Here is an 18,187-nt window from a genome sequence, read left to right as displayed (position 1 = left end):
GATAGAGAGGATGTTTACGGACCTTTTTGTTTCGAAAGTAAAACTTCGCATATTAGTCGGACGCGCATGACCGCATAATCTGTTGCTTTCAAGAGTTTAGTTCGTTCTTAGTGGTGGGGCCCCCCTGATCACACTAGGATTGAACTGACTCAGAAGTGAGTCAAAAAGACCTAAACAGCTGTCCACGATTACCATACAAATTGCACCCGATATAGAGCCGGCCGTAATTTTTTTCTCATTGTAACTCTGGCCCTGAAGAAGACTAGTTTTAGTAATTGAAATATTGACCCAAATAAATTGCCATTTGCCGTAGTGTCAGCCCTGCAATCGATCATCTTGGTTTACTTACACGTGAAGGTGACGTCTGACACGCGCATTTCTACTTCAAGAGATCCGGCAACGAAACGTATTCAGAACAGTTAATTTGTGCGTCGTCCCCTACCGATTCAAAAGTTACGTAGTCTATGTACGGTAGTGGCCTCAAATCAACAAAAAAATTCTTACACAGAAACTGAAACCAAATTCAAGTGACCTTGTAGTTTAAGGGACCTCTCTTCTCCTTTTGTGACACAAGTGCAAGAAAATTAGGATACCGAACCGCAAGCATCGTGAATATGCTTCAACAGAAGAGTAGCCTCTTCCAGGCGTTCAGTTAGTTGGGGCGCAGCGCGAAAAAAGGCGCGCAAAAAAATAAAGAAAAAGCGCGCGGCTAACAGAAGAGTTAACTGACTGATATCAGTACAAAAGTAACAGAGCCGGACCCCGAGGGGATACTCCCTATGATGGACTATACAGGCAGGCTACGCCCGAAAGGGGTACCTTTTCAGGTTGGAGGTATATAAAAGGGTAGGGATTTCATGAGCTGAAGTATGAAGACTGGATGGCCCAAATTATATTTCCCAGTTGTTTATACCTAGACTAATGGAACTAATTTACGTCAGTATTGGGTGAAATGTGGAGCGCACCATTCAACAGTCTTGTCTTGCACATGAATTCCTTTTTGTATATGCTTGCTCACATATAAAATCAATTGCGAGCAGTCACCATTTCTCACCAAATCCTCGACAACACTGCCACAATTTCATTCACATCTGAATAATGCTAAGCTTTCAGGATGCCAGTGCATGAGTTGCGCAGAATCTCATCTGTTTTTGTATATATTTTTTTACCGACATATATTTGTATATATGTAACTTTTCTTCTTAGGACTTAGTATAGGTAGATATTTAGGCATAGCTTACTTAATCCTCGATTCATTTTAAAAATACTTTTAACCTAGTGTTTATGTATACATGTATATTTAATGTATTACGTATATATGTTTTTATTTTTCTTTAGTCGAGCGCTTTTAATATGAGCCCCTTGCTCGGGAGGCTGGGCAACCATTCTCTCGCAATTCGACATAAAATGAAGTTATACTTATACTGTACTTATACTTACTGGAAAAGAGTAGGGAAAATTGTCATTTAGGTATTTAAAGGGGCCTTTCGAAATATCTCGAACACTAAATAGATAGAGTGCAGTCTACTGTAGGTATGTGAAAAGAGTACCATTTTCTATGGAACTTAAATGAAAGGGTTACTTTTCCTATCAAAAATGGTATATGAAAGGGTAATGGTTTGGACCTTGGGGTAGTGCCTCCCCGTATAAAACTTTCTTGACTGCCCCCCCAGCCCCCTCTCCCCCGGGACACAGACAAACCAAGATAGCCAACGACGCTACGCGCCTCGTTGGCTATCTATGTAGGTATGCCAAGAAAATATACGGATCTTATACACTTGTAGCAGGATTCTGTCTACGTACGTAAGTGTAAGGAGTCAAGCGTATACTGACTAGTCGATCATTACACAGTCCTTATATGCCGGTGTCCCTCACAGTTTGTCTTTATGTACGTCAGTATATGTTTCCGTACACGTGATGTATACGGACTCATTATATTTGTTATTTCAAGCAGATGGCTAGTCTGCTTGGTTGAGAGAACCACTTGTCACACCAATCTTATTTCTAGCCTCCTGGTTCTCCTTATTTGCTGGCTCAGTGAAACAACGGGAAGGAGCCGGCGAGAGTTAAGAATTTTGTGAAGCACAATTGAGCACTTTTTTTATGGAAATTGCCCTAAATAAGTAAGGGTTATTGGCCTGGAACGAGGGGATGTGTGATTTATTATTCAAAAAAGAGTTCTGGTGGCGTCCCTGGTTTAATTTGAAAGTCGTACTGTTACTCAGATCTGAAGGTCTCCAATAATCGACGAATGCGGGACCGCGAGAGCTGTTGATTTGTGCTGTTACAACGCAATGTGGGCTGGGTATTCTGAAATTGCTCTAAAAGGTCTGCAAGCAGTCTAGCCTTGAAATAAAACACAAGTACTAAGCTTGCCAACTGACTGAGAAACACAAGACAAGCGCAAGTGCTATATTTAGCATCAACACAGAAAAGCCAAAGCGCAGCACCATAGTTCAAACAAACAACGAGAAACACAAGCACCGAATTGCACCTTTGCAAACTCGGATTATACCACAACTACCGCTACAGAGTCAAATAAGGCACCTTGAAACCCAGTTTGACAGAGTAGCAAGACAGTCTGGAGTAACCCTCAGTGTTTTGAGGCATTTTACATGTAATAGGGATACCCTCTAAAGAGTGAAAAGCGGTCGGTTCACACAAAAGCGGCTTAATAGGCGGCCTTGACAGCCAAAGAAACCGTATCAAAGGAACCTGGTTCAAAGGCGGCTTTTTATGCAGAGAATATTTTATAAAGGGTCACAAATAGACGCTATAAAAAGTTATCAAAAGTGTTAAATTTACACTGCGGCTTTGAAGTAACGTGCAAGCGAGGACGGCGCCTTTTATCGTGGACATCGTACAGCAAAGGCAATCTTTTGCTTTACACGCGGAACGCAAACGCAAAAGGCAGCACAACTTGAACACAACCGCAATACAAATGTGTCTAATCAAACGAAATTGCAGTTCAGATATCAAGTTGCGCAACAACTTGAACAAACATTTCAAAAACTTTTGGTACTCAGTATACCACGATAGGAAGAGATGAGTACAACTCCAAACCACGGCATGGTAATGTTCTTCAGTTCAACATGTTCAAAGTCCGTTAAACGAATCAAGTGTTAGAATAGGATATCTCGTCCTAACTTTTTACAAAAATTGAAAAGCAAATCTCGTCCTTGCTACACATTCGAGGTGTAGCTAAGACGAGATCTGGACGAGATATATGTTTCATTCTTCTAATTAACCTGCGCGACAGGCGCTAGAAAGGGGAAGGGAGAAGGGGAATCGGGCTATCCTCGCGCGTCGCGCGCGTCTGTCGCGCAGGCTATCTTCTTATTAACGTCATTCGAACGTATTCCTAGCTTCCTTGGTTAAATTTATCAAAGATGAACCATGCCATTCTCGTCCCCAAAGCCTCCTGTCCCTCCAGCGGCTAAGAGGACCAGGCGGCTCTGGCGACGAGAATGGAACCATGCAAGTGGGAACTCCAACAAAAACTCGTCCCCAATCAATTTGCCAAATTCGTGGTCATGAATTTTTGCGAACAGACTAAGTCGACACTCGAGCCCTAATTGCTTTAGATGTTTCTTAGAGCGGTTTTCAATCGAGTGTCGTAAAACCAAAACCAGAGTAATTACTCTGGCCAATCACAACAGGTGCAAACGGCGCAACGAACCAATCATAATTCAAAGCAAATACATGTAACTGACGCCAAGCGAGGCCATGGGCTCCTGGCGAGGCACGATTGGTTTTGGTTTTACATCTTACTGGTTGAGGAAGTGGCGTGCGTTTTGTCAACCAATCACAGAGCGTAGTAATGCAAAACTAAAGCAAAAACGCAATAAATTTCGACACTATTGAAAACCGCTCTAATTCAGTGATGGTTGGTCATTAGTCTGATTGGTTCTCCAGTCAGTTTGGTGGAAGTAACAGTGATGTCAGTGTCGTTGGGTGACGAAGCGTTTGCACTTTATTCTTCCATCAGTGCTGATGCAAAATAAAGTACTTTTAAGTGAATTATCTATAAGTATATGTGTTATATTGGATAAGTTCCAAACCGATGGTGAAATTTATACGCTGCTAAGTACGACAGAAGACCCAGACAACTATTTACCCCTTTTCCATTAGGGGGCTGAGCCCCACCCTTCCCGGGGAAGAGAGGGGTGGGGGCATTGGAGAACTTCTAGTTTCAGTCAGCAAACTATGATAGACTAAATACAAAGCTACAGTCTCAGTCACTCAGATGCCTTTTTGTTAAAGGAACACCAAGTCGACCGGATACTAACGCTAAGTCTGGTCATAGCCGTGATACGTGATGTTTGTTTACCGGCTTGATCGGCAAGCAACGAAATGAAAACAGTTGACTTTTGTTGTTCGGCGGTATGCCTAATGTCTACCTGTAACTCTGTTTAAATGGAAAAAAGGAGTCTTGCCTTATATTTATTTATTTCTTTTATTTGTAAATACATGTGTTTAGTAATTTCTGATTTAGTGTAAAAAGGGAAACCTCGCACATGCGCCGATCACGACAGTTTCAGTAACCTGTTTAGCTGGTGGTATTGTCCACGCACGACTATGCCCTGGCCAAACTATCGAACAAAATTAGATCCCAAATGTTGGATGTGAATATTGAGATAGTGGCAAAACACTATTCAATATTGCTAGACGAAACGGCAAGCTACAATTAAGTTGGCACTGAATTTGAAAAAGTGCCGCTAACACAGGAACGAAAAGCGCTTGCAGTGTTCGAGGACGCAAATGACCACGTCAAGCGAGGCAAAACCAGGCAATGGTTAACAGAACGTGCAGAAAAGGATATGCTCCATACCGCAGTTATAATTGCATGATACTCCCGCTTTAAGGAGATGAGATAAGAATCAGCCCGGATCAGTTCAACAACCACAAGATCCTCTTCGTCCGCCATCTTTGTTGCAAATAACGCAAGAAGCCTAGGCTTGAAAAATAGGATAGCGATTCGTGATTGGCTAGCAAAGCGAACGTGACTCGCTTCAGGATACAACTTTGTCGAAAGAGCGGCAAAACACTGCAACATTGTTTCGTCGAGCAGAATTGTTGGGCGTAATGTTTGATCACTGAAGCAAACTATATCCAACACTTGATCGAGCAAAAAATGTTGAACGAACACCATCCAACATGGGCGGTCAACCGGTCGAACAATGTTTGATTGAGCAAAGTTGGAACTTTCCATCCAACTTTGTTCGATAGTTTGGCCAGCTGCAGGGCTTAAAGGTTTGGCGACGGGGCCGCCATGTAATGAGCGTGGAGACCGCGAGAAAATTTAAAATGTGTCTTCCCCATTCCCTTCGCAGCTTCGCTCCTCGTTCTCTCGGCTCCCTCATAAATTTTAGGACTTTGTTAGAGAACAACAAGATAAAACACAGAATTTCGACTAGTGGCTATGTCAACCAATTAAATATTACTACCACTAAGAGATGACGCCATGTTCTCTTGTCAGCATCCAACCCCTCCCATAGTCCCATCTCTTAGCGCTCAGCGACCGCCAGTGAAAAAGGTTTTCAGTGACTCATTGCCATCAAGTAATGCTTGGATTAAAAAAAATTCGGCCAGAAACAGCCAAAACTTGGCGGGGGGGGGGGGGGGGGGAGGGGAGGGGGAGATGCAATTTTCTTCCGTTCAGATCTTCCGACCTATTACGTTGTTAAAGTTTTAAGGACATCAAGAATTATCCTTGCATGCTAATATCTAACTGCCCTCCCAATCATGGAAAGTTCACTGTTCTTCATATCAGAAGTTAAGTCCTGGTCCATCAAGATTTCGTACCGATTTGTTGCCCTGTCTTGTGCTATACAAGCCTGTTCAGTTTCTTCACATATGCAACCCTCTAATACAGTGCGTCTTGTTACCATCACTAGTGCAACCTTCTCCCTATTATAAACTTGGATACACAATTCAATATGGCTTGGGGCTAACTCGAAAACTCACGGGCCGATTTATTTAGCCTCTAGCCCGCTCTAGCGTTTGATAACACAGGTTGTATTTAATCTTAATTATTACTCTAGCTAGTTAAAGTTATTGTTTATGTTTCTACACGTATCTGTGTATTGAGCAAAATAAATTGTATTGTATTAGACATCTTTTGGTCCAAATTAAGTCCTTCTAAATGCATCACATTGTGGTACAGGATTCACTTGGATGTTTATGTGATCGTGCGGTGTCGTCTAACACCCTTTCGTGTCTTGTGATAACTTGTGATGCTTTATAATTCTTATTTTCGATACTTTTCCGAATGAAGCATGTGATCGGCCACGATATTGTCTTGTGATAGCTTCTGTTGCCTTGTGATATGGCCTGCGATAACCTGTTACGCTGTAATGAAACTTTTTACTCTTGACCTTCCACCTTGTCAGTTATATTGCTTTAGGGTCACGCGTTGCGTGTATAATACCTTTCCATAGCTGGTGCCAAGTCCCTCGATCAGCGGGGCACATCAGTAATAATCTTTTGTTTGCATTCAACCCAAGTTGTTCCTGAGTTCAAAAAACAAAATAATACACTCTCTTGAAGGCCATAGTCTCTTGGCAGGGCTCATAAGAGCTCATAATGCTTTGCCAAGGGAAAGACTACAGAAAGTGTATTCTGGATTGTGCTGACTAATTCTACATGTATGTTAAACCTGTCCTTGAACTGGCTCTTACTTCGCCCTGGATAAGGCGTTGGCCGCCAGGGTTCAGGCCCTAAGCAGGACGGGATTAGAGGGAGTTCTGGGACAGTACTAAACTTCAACATACCTGAATACTCAAGTTGAATAAAACCAACACAGTAACCGAAACGTGCAGTTAAAACCTAACTGGTCGTTATCGTTTTCTGTTTTAGGTAGTTCTCGAATAGTTAATTGCCAGTTGTTCAACTTCCTGTCGTTGCTTTAGCTAATTCTGAGTTGCTAGAGTCTTACAAGTTCACTGAAAATTTTCCTAGAAAGTGCGTGGTTATTGTAAGGCTGAAATCACCCAAATTTTCAAATCAAGGTTACAACTGATTGAAATTGTAGCAGTACTGACAGATTCAGATTGCCCACAACATACACAATTTGGTGAATGTGTGATACCTAACCTACAATGCGGGCATTTTCTTTTTTTTCGGGGGGGGGGGGGGGGGAGTGCCATTGTGCCAGAATCTCGGTTCACCGTAGCCGCCATGTTGGATTTGCGAAATCTTTGGGAGCTGGGAAAAGGGGGCGGGGAGGGGTAGGAGAGAGACAGAGAGAGGCTAGGGTTCTTCTCCTCTCCCTCCTCCTCCTTCTTTTAGCGTAATAACTACCCCCTGGTCGCACTTTCTACTCTTTCAATTTTCTTCTGCTTTTAAAATCCAAGATGGCGGTTATAGCGCTCGCTCGGTCCCCCAAAATGAGGGTCCCTAATAGGTTTTTCGGGATCCGGGATTTGGCTTTTTTGAAGGTCGGGATTCGGGATTTTAGCGGAAAAGAGCGACGTTATTCGAGATTAGAATTAGTGACGGGACGCGGGATTTGACGATTTTACAAAGTGGGATGCGGGAAATGTTACTAAACGAGATCCGGGAATTCCGGTGTGGAAAATGTTTAATGAAAATCTGGTTGTCACCGTGCTGGAAGAGAAAAGAAATTCATTACGGGTTCTATGTACTCTATGTCTTAACAGATAAAATTTCGTCAGTGCTCCCTGAGACCTTGCAGTTAACTTGAGCTGATAAGCCTAAACAAATGCCACAGAGCTAGCGTGCACAACGGCATAAAGGAACTAATTCAAACGGCTCCGAATATTAAGAAAATCTCCATTCTGTAAATTTGAGTAGTTTCCTTTATGATCAAAATCAAAAGATCGACAGAGAGATCTCACCACATTTTGATCAAAAAGGAAAATCTCTAAAACGTACTCAGAAAATTAAGCACTTAATTCAGAAGTCTGAGGTACTTTAAGCAACCATCGGGAGTCGTGTTTGGCCTTTCATCTTTTCAAATATCTGTTGCAGTCCCACGTTGTGGTACGTGAATAGCAATGCTCTTCAGACATTGATGGCCATTATCCCTGACTGAAAAGTTTTCCAAGGATCAACGAGATTAGAAAAGCAGCCCTTACCATTCAATTGAGAGAAGTTGCAAACTGACTTATTGACTGACGTGATTCGCGGGAAACTTTGAAAACGTCTTAAATGAACAATGTCGTCGTTATGGTGGAAAGAAATAGAAGAAATAATCTTACAGCTAATTTCTCGGTGACCAAAAACCAGTGCTCAGATTTGCAGTGGGAATTTACATCCAACTGAAAATGCCTTTTTACGTGGACGTAAGGGGCTTGAAAAAAATTATGACCTGGCCGGGATCGGGATTGGGCTAAAACAGCAGTCGGGATTACGGGATTGAGGGAAAATTTTGTCCGGGATGGCGGTATTGAAAAACCCTATTGGGGACCCTCCAAAATACGCCAGCATTGTAGGCTTTTTGATATCCAGCTGGTGTATGTTTCTTCCTTGGAAAGGGCTTTCAAGGTCATTGTTTTCCATCTGGGTGGGAACGAAAGGGAGGGAATGTGTTGACCTTGTATCTCCCGAGGGAAAGATCAAAGTCATTGTTTTTTGCCGACGATAGCCTTTCGGCTTTTAACAATTTAGCTGATTTTGTCACTCTCGTCTATCTGAAAAGCCGCTTAAGGCAAAGGTTAGAGACATTTTTGGGAGAAATGTTTCGAATTCTTTAAAGTGATGAAAACATTGCAAGCATTAATATTCCTCAAAAGGATTTGTGTTGTGTGTTGAAATGTTCCACGTTCACTGCTTTAGAAAAACGCTATGGAGCCAGTTCATGTTTGTTAATCACCAGGTCTAAGGGACGCCAATGGAGCAGGATAAGCGTAGACTGAATTAATTAAAATATTACAAAAAATGTCTGAATGAAAGTATAGAAGTTCCTCGAGCCCACCCTGTGCCATCTCCAAACACCTTTTGCCCTTTGGACCGGGATTAAAGGCACATTAATACTTTCAACTGCAAAGATAAACCTTGCGCGCCAGTAATTTAAACAAAGTCTAACTTGGGCCGTGGCTTACCACAATCAATGGGCCTCCAAATCTGTTTATAAGTGGTTTATTTTAAGTAGATAAATAGTTTTCTAGTCTGGGATGCAAGCCTTCTTGCTACCGTCAGCAACAGCCAAGGCTAGATATGATTGGTGGCAAAATTGAAAACGGCTTAGAACGTGGCTTTGTTAAACACCCTCTAAACTTTCTTTTAATAATTGACCCTTAAAGTCATTCAAAACCCTCTGTCTAACTATGAAGTCTGTAAATACACAGGATTTAGTGTATCTTCTCAGGAGACAGACAGCAACTGAGAAAGATGTAACGTACTATGTAAAAATATGGTTCGCCGGCAAGGACTCGAACCCTCAGCTGGTGTCCAGCATTCAAGGCAGACGTGATAACCGCCACATCACAGGTGATCGAATCCACAGTAGAAGCGGCCGAAATTGCGCAGCTTATTCTTATTGCATCACTACCGATCACGGGGTCGCCCAACACGCCTGGAGACTTCCAGAGGGCCTTTTTTAATAGCACGAAAAGGGCCCACGATATCTTAATTTTCCATACAGAAGATCAGTTTTCCGCTTTCAAAATGTTATTAGTCACACCGATAGGTACTTCTTGTTCCAAGAGGGCGGAGGTCACACGAGGGCACAAATTTCTCTTTCAAAGAAAGCTAAAACTGTCATTTTTGACTTTGAACTTCAAGACATCATGCAAGGGAGGGCGTCGGCGGCAGAACCAGTTCACGGTGCTCACAATGTTGTTGTTTTTTTTTTTACCTCAAAATCCAATACCCATAAATGAGATGTAACACTTTGTCGCCTAACCTTTTAAGACTTTACATTTGATCTTATTTGGACTTCTCTTTGACGCGTTAACAGTGATCTCCTTTTGGGTACTAGAGCCTTGAATTGAAAGTCTGCCTAAAATCTAAATACTATTAGTCCTTTCGACTGAATCGAAATCAGGTCAAATTGGTTCAGTTCTCAGTAATGCCCGTATTCCGTCTAAACCTTGAGTAGTAAAACGGCAGATTGCCCAAAACGACAGACTCCTTAGTGATATGTTATAAATGCAACAAAAACAATCTTTATTTTCTTAATTTTTAACTATTACAATTGGACTGGCCCGCAGGCCGAGGTAGCACTAGTCTTGGCGGGCCTCTCTATATAACTTTGCTCCCTGTAGTTCTGACTTGATCACCTACCACCCTTTCAGTCAGTCAGTCAGTCAGTCAGTCAGTCAGTCAGTCAGTCAGTCAGTCAGTCAGTCAGTCAGTCAGTCAGTCAGTCAGTCGGTCATTCATTCATTCATCCATCCATTCATTCATTCATTCATTCATTCATTCATTCATTCATTCATTCATTCATTCATTCATTCATTCATTCATTCATTCATTCATTCATTCATTCATTCATTCATTCATTCATTCATTCATTCATTCATTCATTCATTCATTCATTCATTTTCTTTTTTGTGTCACAAATCCTTCCTTTGACTGAAAACCGATGACTCTATCATTCCACGATAACCTTTGTTTACTTTCTTCTACTTTTGTCACTCGTAACACTTACCCGTCTGGTAACCCTTTGATTTTTTTACCGAGAAAAAATCGCTTGGGGCGACTATCATCACTTTTACAAGGGAGCGATCATTCAAGGAAATCGGGCGATTATTAAGTTTGGCGGTTGTGGGGGCGATTGTTTTGAAAAGTTACCTCAAAAAGGAAGAGGGGGCTATAAGCAAGACTCAGTTAAGTGAATATTATTTAGCTTGGTTTTAGCCGTCTCCTGTGACTGTTTACGCTAGGCTAAAAATTCTCTCTTTTCATTGTATTCACTCTGAACCACACTGTTTTCAAGTAAGAAGCTTTTGTTGTCTGTACGGTCCAATTAATTTGCTGCAGAAATATATTTTAGCGACAGTTATGGGTGAATGGATTTTCCTTGCGTCCCTATGGCGTTGTTTTTGATCAACAATTTTTTTTATTTCTACAAATTAATTATTAGTGAAATTAAAAAAAGAAAAAAATAGATTCTTGGGACCGTTCTGTGACTTCCGGTTGTCGCAGTTATTTGAGCCCTCTAGTTACAGCGTGTCGATCAAGTGACAGGCATTTATCACTTTGCATTGAATCTGTCATCGGGAGAGGTCTCTAAACTGATCTATTCACGTTGTGATCCCTATAGATGTTTATCATCACGCACTCCTGAAAAACCCGAGATCCGATTCGCTGTTGTTTTATGATTGAATAACCGCAATGATTCTCTCCTTCGTAACTTTTTCGCATTTTGACAATTCCTAAACAACAACTTTAATTAACAAATTCAGAGTCAAAGCTCAGCGGAGGGTCCAAAGATTTCAAGGTCTAATGCAAAATTAATAACGAATTGAATAGCAGACTTTTGAGGTGTTTATTTTCGCACTTCGCTGCACCCGAGCTAAAGATACAATAGGTAAAGATTACTTTAAGAAAGAGAAATTAGTGAAATGTCAGCGTGACTAGATTGCTTAATTGTGTACACTGCATTTCCATGACAATCAGTATTTGAACACTACCTTGTGATTGGAGCGAAAATAATATGTAATTGGAGTGTCTCGGCGCCCTAAAGTCTCTTGAATGACACTGTAATCCAAGGCTGTTGATGAAAAGAGGAACCTGTCAAAATCAATCGGACACGCATCGGTGCGCACAGAATCCCAACTCCTTGGGAGGGGATCCCAAAAGGTTTTGAATTTTGCCTATTGCGAGCGAGAAAGAACCTAAAAATGCTCAAATGATTGCGTCTGATGGATACCTTTTCATTTAGTTTTGAAACCAGTGCTTTTTGTTGTCAGGCGGAAAGACAATGGAGGTCTTTTTGAAAGGCGCGAAAATTTATACCTTTCATTATCCCGGTGTGTATCTCATTATCAGTTCGTTTGACGTCACAGAGCGCAAGCGCAGTATGGTGGTTTTTGACAACTGATTAGCAAAGTCACGCCTCCTTTCCCTGCTTCAAAAAAAACTACATCCCGCAGATTCCCATGCGAGTTTTGGGGTTGCATTGACAAACAGCCACTAATCTGCCCTCTGGCGGAACCAGAACGTAAATTCTACACCGCAATTCACGTCTTAAGTGAAAAACGAATCCTGACCTTTCAACGTGGGATCGCGAAAGCTTCAGTGAAACGAGAAATGTCGCTGAGCGAAGTGATGCTGAAAACTCTCATTCCCAGTAACTTCTTGGACTCGGATGATGAAGAGATAAAGTCGTTAACCTGTCCTTCAGAGACGGACGATCTGCAAAGGAGCGAATTTCACATGTTCAATGACTACTTTGGTTTGAGTAACCTGGTGCAAAGAGTGAGACAAGCGAACAGTGATTTCGACTATTTAACGAGTGAAAATTTTGGAGTCAGCAAATTGCCGCCAAGACGTGACCGATTTGACAGCATCGATTCCGAAAATTCATCATCTGGTAGCTGTGATTCTTTTACGGATCACTTTGGTGATGGGCCTTTTCAGCCTTTCAACTCAACATCTCTATTGCAAAGTGCAGCTTCCAAGAGGAAAGAAGCCGTTGTGCCTCCAAGTCGGCGGATTAAACCGTCTGCAAGAGCTCCCGCTCCGGTCTCGAACCGCGGCGCTGTGTGCGTGTTCTGCAGAAACAACGGCGAAAGCGAAGAGGTCTACCTATCTCATCTGTTAAAAGGCCCAGATGGGAAGACAACTTGTCCAATTTTGAGAGCTTATACATGCCCAATTTGCAAGGCGAGCGGTGATGAGTCTCACACTATCAAGTATTGTCCACAAAACCAGCAAGCGCAAGGTAATGGCGGTCAGTTGCCCAAGGTTCCCAGGAATAATCGTGTCCTCCCGAAAAGGAGCCGATGAACTTTACTTGCAGATCCAAGACTCCAGAGTGAAATCATTATGTAAAGATTTTTAAAGGGTAAATTTTAGAGTTTATATGGCGATTTTAAATTTATATTCGGGTTGTTATGTTATTTGTTTACAACAAGATCGCTTACTATTTCCAAGACAGCGTGCAGCCAGCGCAAAGATCGCAGCGAGTTAAATTATTATTGCGTTTATATAGCAAAACCCACAAATGACGGTGCAGATTGCTGCTATAAGTTTTATGAAGGTCCCTTTCATTCAAGGCGTGTTTTTACCGTTAGTTATATTTCATTTCGCATTCTAGCCATGTTCAAATTTTGAGTGTAATGGCCTTCTATGTTCAGATGTTTTGTTAGGTTAATTCGAGCGGCGATCTGTATTTAGAACGGAAATTTCAGGAAGATTATTGTTAAATTTAGTATTTAGTTCCCCACAGAGGCTGTTGTGTAAATGTTGCGGAAATTACAATATTTTCCTCCTGAAGAGGTCGGAGTTTTCTTAGTTAGAGGTTAACTTATCGAATAAACATGTATCTATGTAAAATTTTCGAATTGTAGCAGAATACAATATTGAATTTTCACCCTCTAAGTGTAAAGTATTTTAATATGAAAGTGTTGATTAAGAATTTGGTCCAGAAACGGAGAGATTATGATTAATAATGTGTTTTATAATTCCCAATTCGTCTCTAAGGGAGGTTTTTTCAAATAATTTGTCGATATTTACGATGTAGAAAAATTTCACTACTTTGAAAGTAGGTTTAATATACTGCCTGGTTGTAGAGGTGGATTTTTGAATGAATTTTATTCTAATTTTTAACCAGCTGTGTTCCAAATACTGGCTGAAAATGATGTAATGAAAAAATCAAGGTTTATGAAAAAGTTTTTGTAATATTAAAACCGACATTGCTCTATTCTAACGTCAAAGAAGTTTGCATACGATTGTATTTATACATTTAAGCTTAATTCTAATATCAGAGGAGAAATTTTGTATGGTTTATTGAAAGGAAGAGTAACATTAAAAACTCGTTTTGCAATTTCTACTTTCAGTGTCTGTGGTTTTGTGCGTTGTCTGTGTAAATTTGACCTGAAGGAAACGAATTCCACAGTCACTAAGCTCATTGTGTCCTTTCGCGCGCTTTCAGCTTCACCGAACCGTCGCAAATTGTCGGATTGTATTTACGTTCATTCATCAGATGAGCTTAACGAATCGATAGAAATCGAAATGTTTCGTCTTTTCTTCGAAACGTAGCTTCTCTTCACAAGAAACGGAGTGGTAAATGAAAAAAAGATCATGATACTATGGGAGCAAAATTTTTTGTAGATCAATGTAAACAAACCATGTGCTCGCGGCGAGCTCGAAGAAAATGGCGAACGGTCGTTATTTCTGGAGAGGAGAATTGTCTGCCCCATTGAGTCACGTTCAAAAACATTCCCAGGGGTTCTTTTAATTCACAGGTTTCGTTCCCAAGTGAATTGATTTCTTTTAGAAGCGAGCGAAACTTTTTGATGCCAACCCAAAATCTCGGCTTTGTTGTCTTTGTTTACGTCACTACGAAGGACAGCTGGCACATTCATTTTGCAAGAAGGCGCTCCGCGCGATAAATCAGCGCTTCATGACAAAAGAAGTAAGCGTGATTTCTGAAATTGATTTAAGAAACCCGTTGATTTGCAGTACTGTTGCGTTTGAACATTTGTAAAGGCTCAGCTTCGCGCCTAAGAAAAGCGGACATAATCAGAGAGCTTGATCTTTTTATAGAACACACAACGCATGGCGTATGCAAATCACTGCTCAAATGAATTCAGAAAGTCAGCCGACTGTCAAAGCTTTTGAAAAAAAGGAAATTACCTGTAATCAAGCTGGCAAACAGAAATTCAATTACTGACTGAAACAATCGGTACACGCTTACATTTCAAAGCCACAAACTCGCCGCCATTGTAATGCAAATTCATTTCAAATTACGCTTCTGTTTATGGGCTTTTGTGTTTTATATCGAAAAGAAAAAAAAAACGTGCTGCCAGCCATTTTTAACATTACGCGGAAAATCATGAATGTCGCTCGCATTTTCTGTGGAGTATGTGTCTCGAGTGGCGTGGTGGTCAACCAATTTTCCGTGTCCTTTCAATATTTGATATCTTGCTCAACCGAGGTAACATTGATCCTACGCATTGTATTATTTTTCAAATGAAACACATAACAAGTTGAATTGGTTGCCTAAAAATTCGCTGAATTTCAAGCTCAAGAATGTGTGTCAAGAGATAGAAAGGTTTGCGTTACAGTTTCACCGACAGAGTGGCAAAACTCGATAATCTCCCGCCAAATTTGACAACTTACCTGTCAAACCACAACTGGAAATATATACAATGGTAGACGCGTTAATTGATAGGGTTCTTGCATTGTTCTCGAAAACCGGAAGTCAGCGAGACAGGCTTACTCTTCACTGATCACACGAAAACCAACCTTACCCTGCATGATTTACTATAAGGTAAAACAAAGGAAAAAAAAAATTAAAAAAATAAAACGAATTGAAAAATAAAATTAAAAAATTAAATGTTTCTACGGCGATTTCAAACAACTTGAGGGAATCTTCGGAAGTGTACCGCTGTCACTCCGTGTGCCATCTTTGGCAAGTTCCGGTTGTTTTCAATTGGGTTTTTACACCTGGCGTTTCACAGAATGGAGTTCAGAAATCCACTCAATGGGATAACTGACCCGAAAAGAATAGAAAACATGGCGCCACATGGCGTGAAAAGTTAATACAAATTAGCTTTATTACGGGAATCCCCCTCAACAATCATAAATGATTTGATCAGATCAGAGGGCCGCGGAATGTACACGACCACCTGCAACTGCATTTGGTATATTTAAAGGATCAAAAAATTCCAGGACACTCCCTCGGAAAAATTCAATTGCTGATTATGCTTCCGTATTTTGAAGAATGAATATTACCACCCTCTCTTCGAATGGTTGCTTTTCGGCATTTTTAATATGTTTCACTACGATGGTTTATAATTTCAAGTCTAAAAAAAAAAAAGCGACAATTTTGTAAATATTTCCAAAAAAATCACGCAAAAAAAATGTTATGCATTCAACACATTGGGTGTTTTTCGCTTTCAATATCAAAAGCCACATGTTCCGGACAATATCACTTACTTTATTTTGGCGACAGGTGTGAGGATACAAGATGATAGTTAATAGCCAGCCGCGAGGCGCACACGAGTTGGCTATAATCATCTCGTATCCAACAAACGTGAGTGGAGTAATTGCGTTAGTAAAAACAACCACGTAAAATCGCTAAATCTTGCTGATTTAGTGATATTTTTTCCCCCCTGAAGAGTGCTCTAAACTTCCCATATAATGGCTCGTATACCATGGTTGCTAAACTAATCAAAACTTTGGAACTGGGTTTTCAAAAATAGCCGGTATATTGCTTTACGCTGAATTCTCAGTCAACGAGAGAGAAAACAGCCAAACAGATACTTTATTTCGAGATAAAGTAGTTTTGTGTCCCGTATATTTTGAATTTTGCAGAATAATTTTTCACAAAAATGTTGTCTTTTCTTTCGTTGCCTCAACATAAATTTCCCGATATCTCAGGAGATTTCATGAAGACTTCAAAGTCATATGAGCGTCATCTACCTTCTTTCGCTTTTCATCTGACATATTTGATGCACATATTTTCAAAATAACTTGGTTGTCACAAACATCCCACGGCCAAATAGGTACGGTGTTTTAATTAATATAGCGTGACTGTCATATTGATCAACGATCGATTGATTGGGATCGTGGAATTGCAATGCTTGCTTAATTTTAACATTTTGGTAAGCTTTGGTGGAAAAAAAAAGTTGTACTATTGAAAAACAATCTGACGGGAAGGAGATAAAAAACCAAATTCGGTCAGGCCAAAAATCGGAAGGAAAACTTGGGAACCGTGGAATCAGGGTGGATTAGTACTTAGGTGTTAACAAGTTTGAACTGAAGCCAGGACTGACAACACTGTGTCACACAAATTTTAATATTCTTTCTTTGATATGCCTGTCCTGTTTTCGATTTCACAAAGAAAGCAAACAAGTTCATGATACCATTTTCAAGAATTGATGGGAAAAAAAGGTTGCATTGTATTGCACTTTTTACTTTCAAACAAATTAATTAACTTTGTGTTAGTAGAGCGTTTTTATGCACATTCACTGTTCGTCTGTTTGCGATTCTAAACAAACAGAGCTAAAACATCACTCCCGCGTAAATGATTTTGATTATCACCTGTCCATCTCGCCCGTTTATGAACAAAGACAAGCTGTCAAAGATAGTCATATTTTGAGAGTGTTAATAGGTCAATGACGCATTCTTACGCAAACTACCAATCGCCGCGTCGCAAAGCCAACAACAAAAATTATTCCCTTCATATATCTCGTGGAGTTTGTTTTGGGCTTTCTGCAAATAATTTATCAGATTTTCTTTCGTTGGATTCAGAAAAAATCCAAACTAAATGAATTTGTTTACTCGAGCTAGCAAACTATTGAGGCTGGTTGCGCAAACTACATTAAATTTTCATGCGTCATACTGATGTAAATCAAAAATAAATTCTTAAGGCTATTATTAGCAAAGAAAAGATCAAAGGAATCTTTTTTCCAATGAATAGACGTTTCTTTTTAGGCTGTTGTCATGCCCAGGGAAAACTGAATGTCATTGTTTTTCTTTTCGATTTCATTGCAAAGTAAACCAGCGAAAAACAGACAAAAACATTGTTCTTTTGCTTTTTTATTTTTAGTTATTTTTGCAAAGAACTGGCAACTGTTTCCCGGACATCCGCAACAGATGTTGGCGGGATCATTGAACGTTCCCTCCCCGACACCGTTGACATGCAAACTGTAGCTTCAGACAGCTGTGCTGAGGAGTTTAACCTGCGATCCCCCAAGGGATTGTTTTCGCGCTACGCGTTTAGCTGGAATTTATTTTTTGGCAGCAGCTGAGAGCCAAACATTAAAAACTCCCTTGAAGGAGGTGAGGGTTTCAGTTGTTTGATTTGAGGAAGAAGATCCAATGAAGTTTTGTCTGCCACAACTGCTCACCAAAAACATTTGTACGTGACATGAAATTTGTAAAGGGAAGAGAAAACAAACGTCTGCGCATGAGCAATAGACAATGCACGCTTTGAAAATTTTGTTTGGCGTTTTTGGCGGGAACGTTATACCAAGCTAAACAAAAATAAAAGACAAAGTACTAAGGAGTAGCAATCTTTATGGACTCACATTTTGATTAATCATAG

The 18,187-nt window shown here is 40.5% G+C and overlaps 1 protein-coding gene across 1 annotated transcript; it reads left to right on the top strand.

The window, feature by feature from the left end:
* The first annotated feature begins 11,989 nt into the window (after positions 1-11,989).
* On the top strand, positions 11,990-13,963 carry LOC146465795 (nanos homolog 1-like). Its single transcript, XM_085128072.1, has one exon. It carries the CDS (start codon positions 12,220-12,222, stop codon positions 12,916-12,918), a length of 699 nt encoding a protein of 232 aa, XP_084984198.1. The 5' UTR covers positions 11,990-12,219; the 3' UTR covers positions 12,919-13,963.
* Positions 13,964-18,187: the final 4,224 nt, after the last annotated feature.

The sequence above is a fragment of the Pavona decussata genome, unplaced genomic scaffold (assembly GCF_977016875.1).
Source record: "Pavona decussata unplaced genomic scaffold, jaPavDecu1.1 SCAFFOLD_155, whole genome shotgun sequence".
Classification (NCBI taxonomy): domain Eukaryota; kingdom Metazoa; phylum Cnidaria; class Anthozoa; order Scleractinia; family Agariciidae; genus Pavona; species Pavona decussata.
The sequence above is the reverse complement of the archived record's forward strand: the minus strand, read 5'-3'. Positions and strand labels throughout refer to the sequence as shown.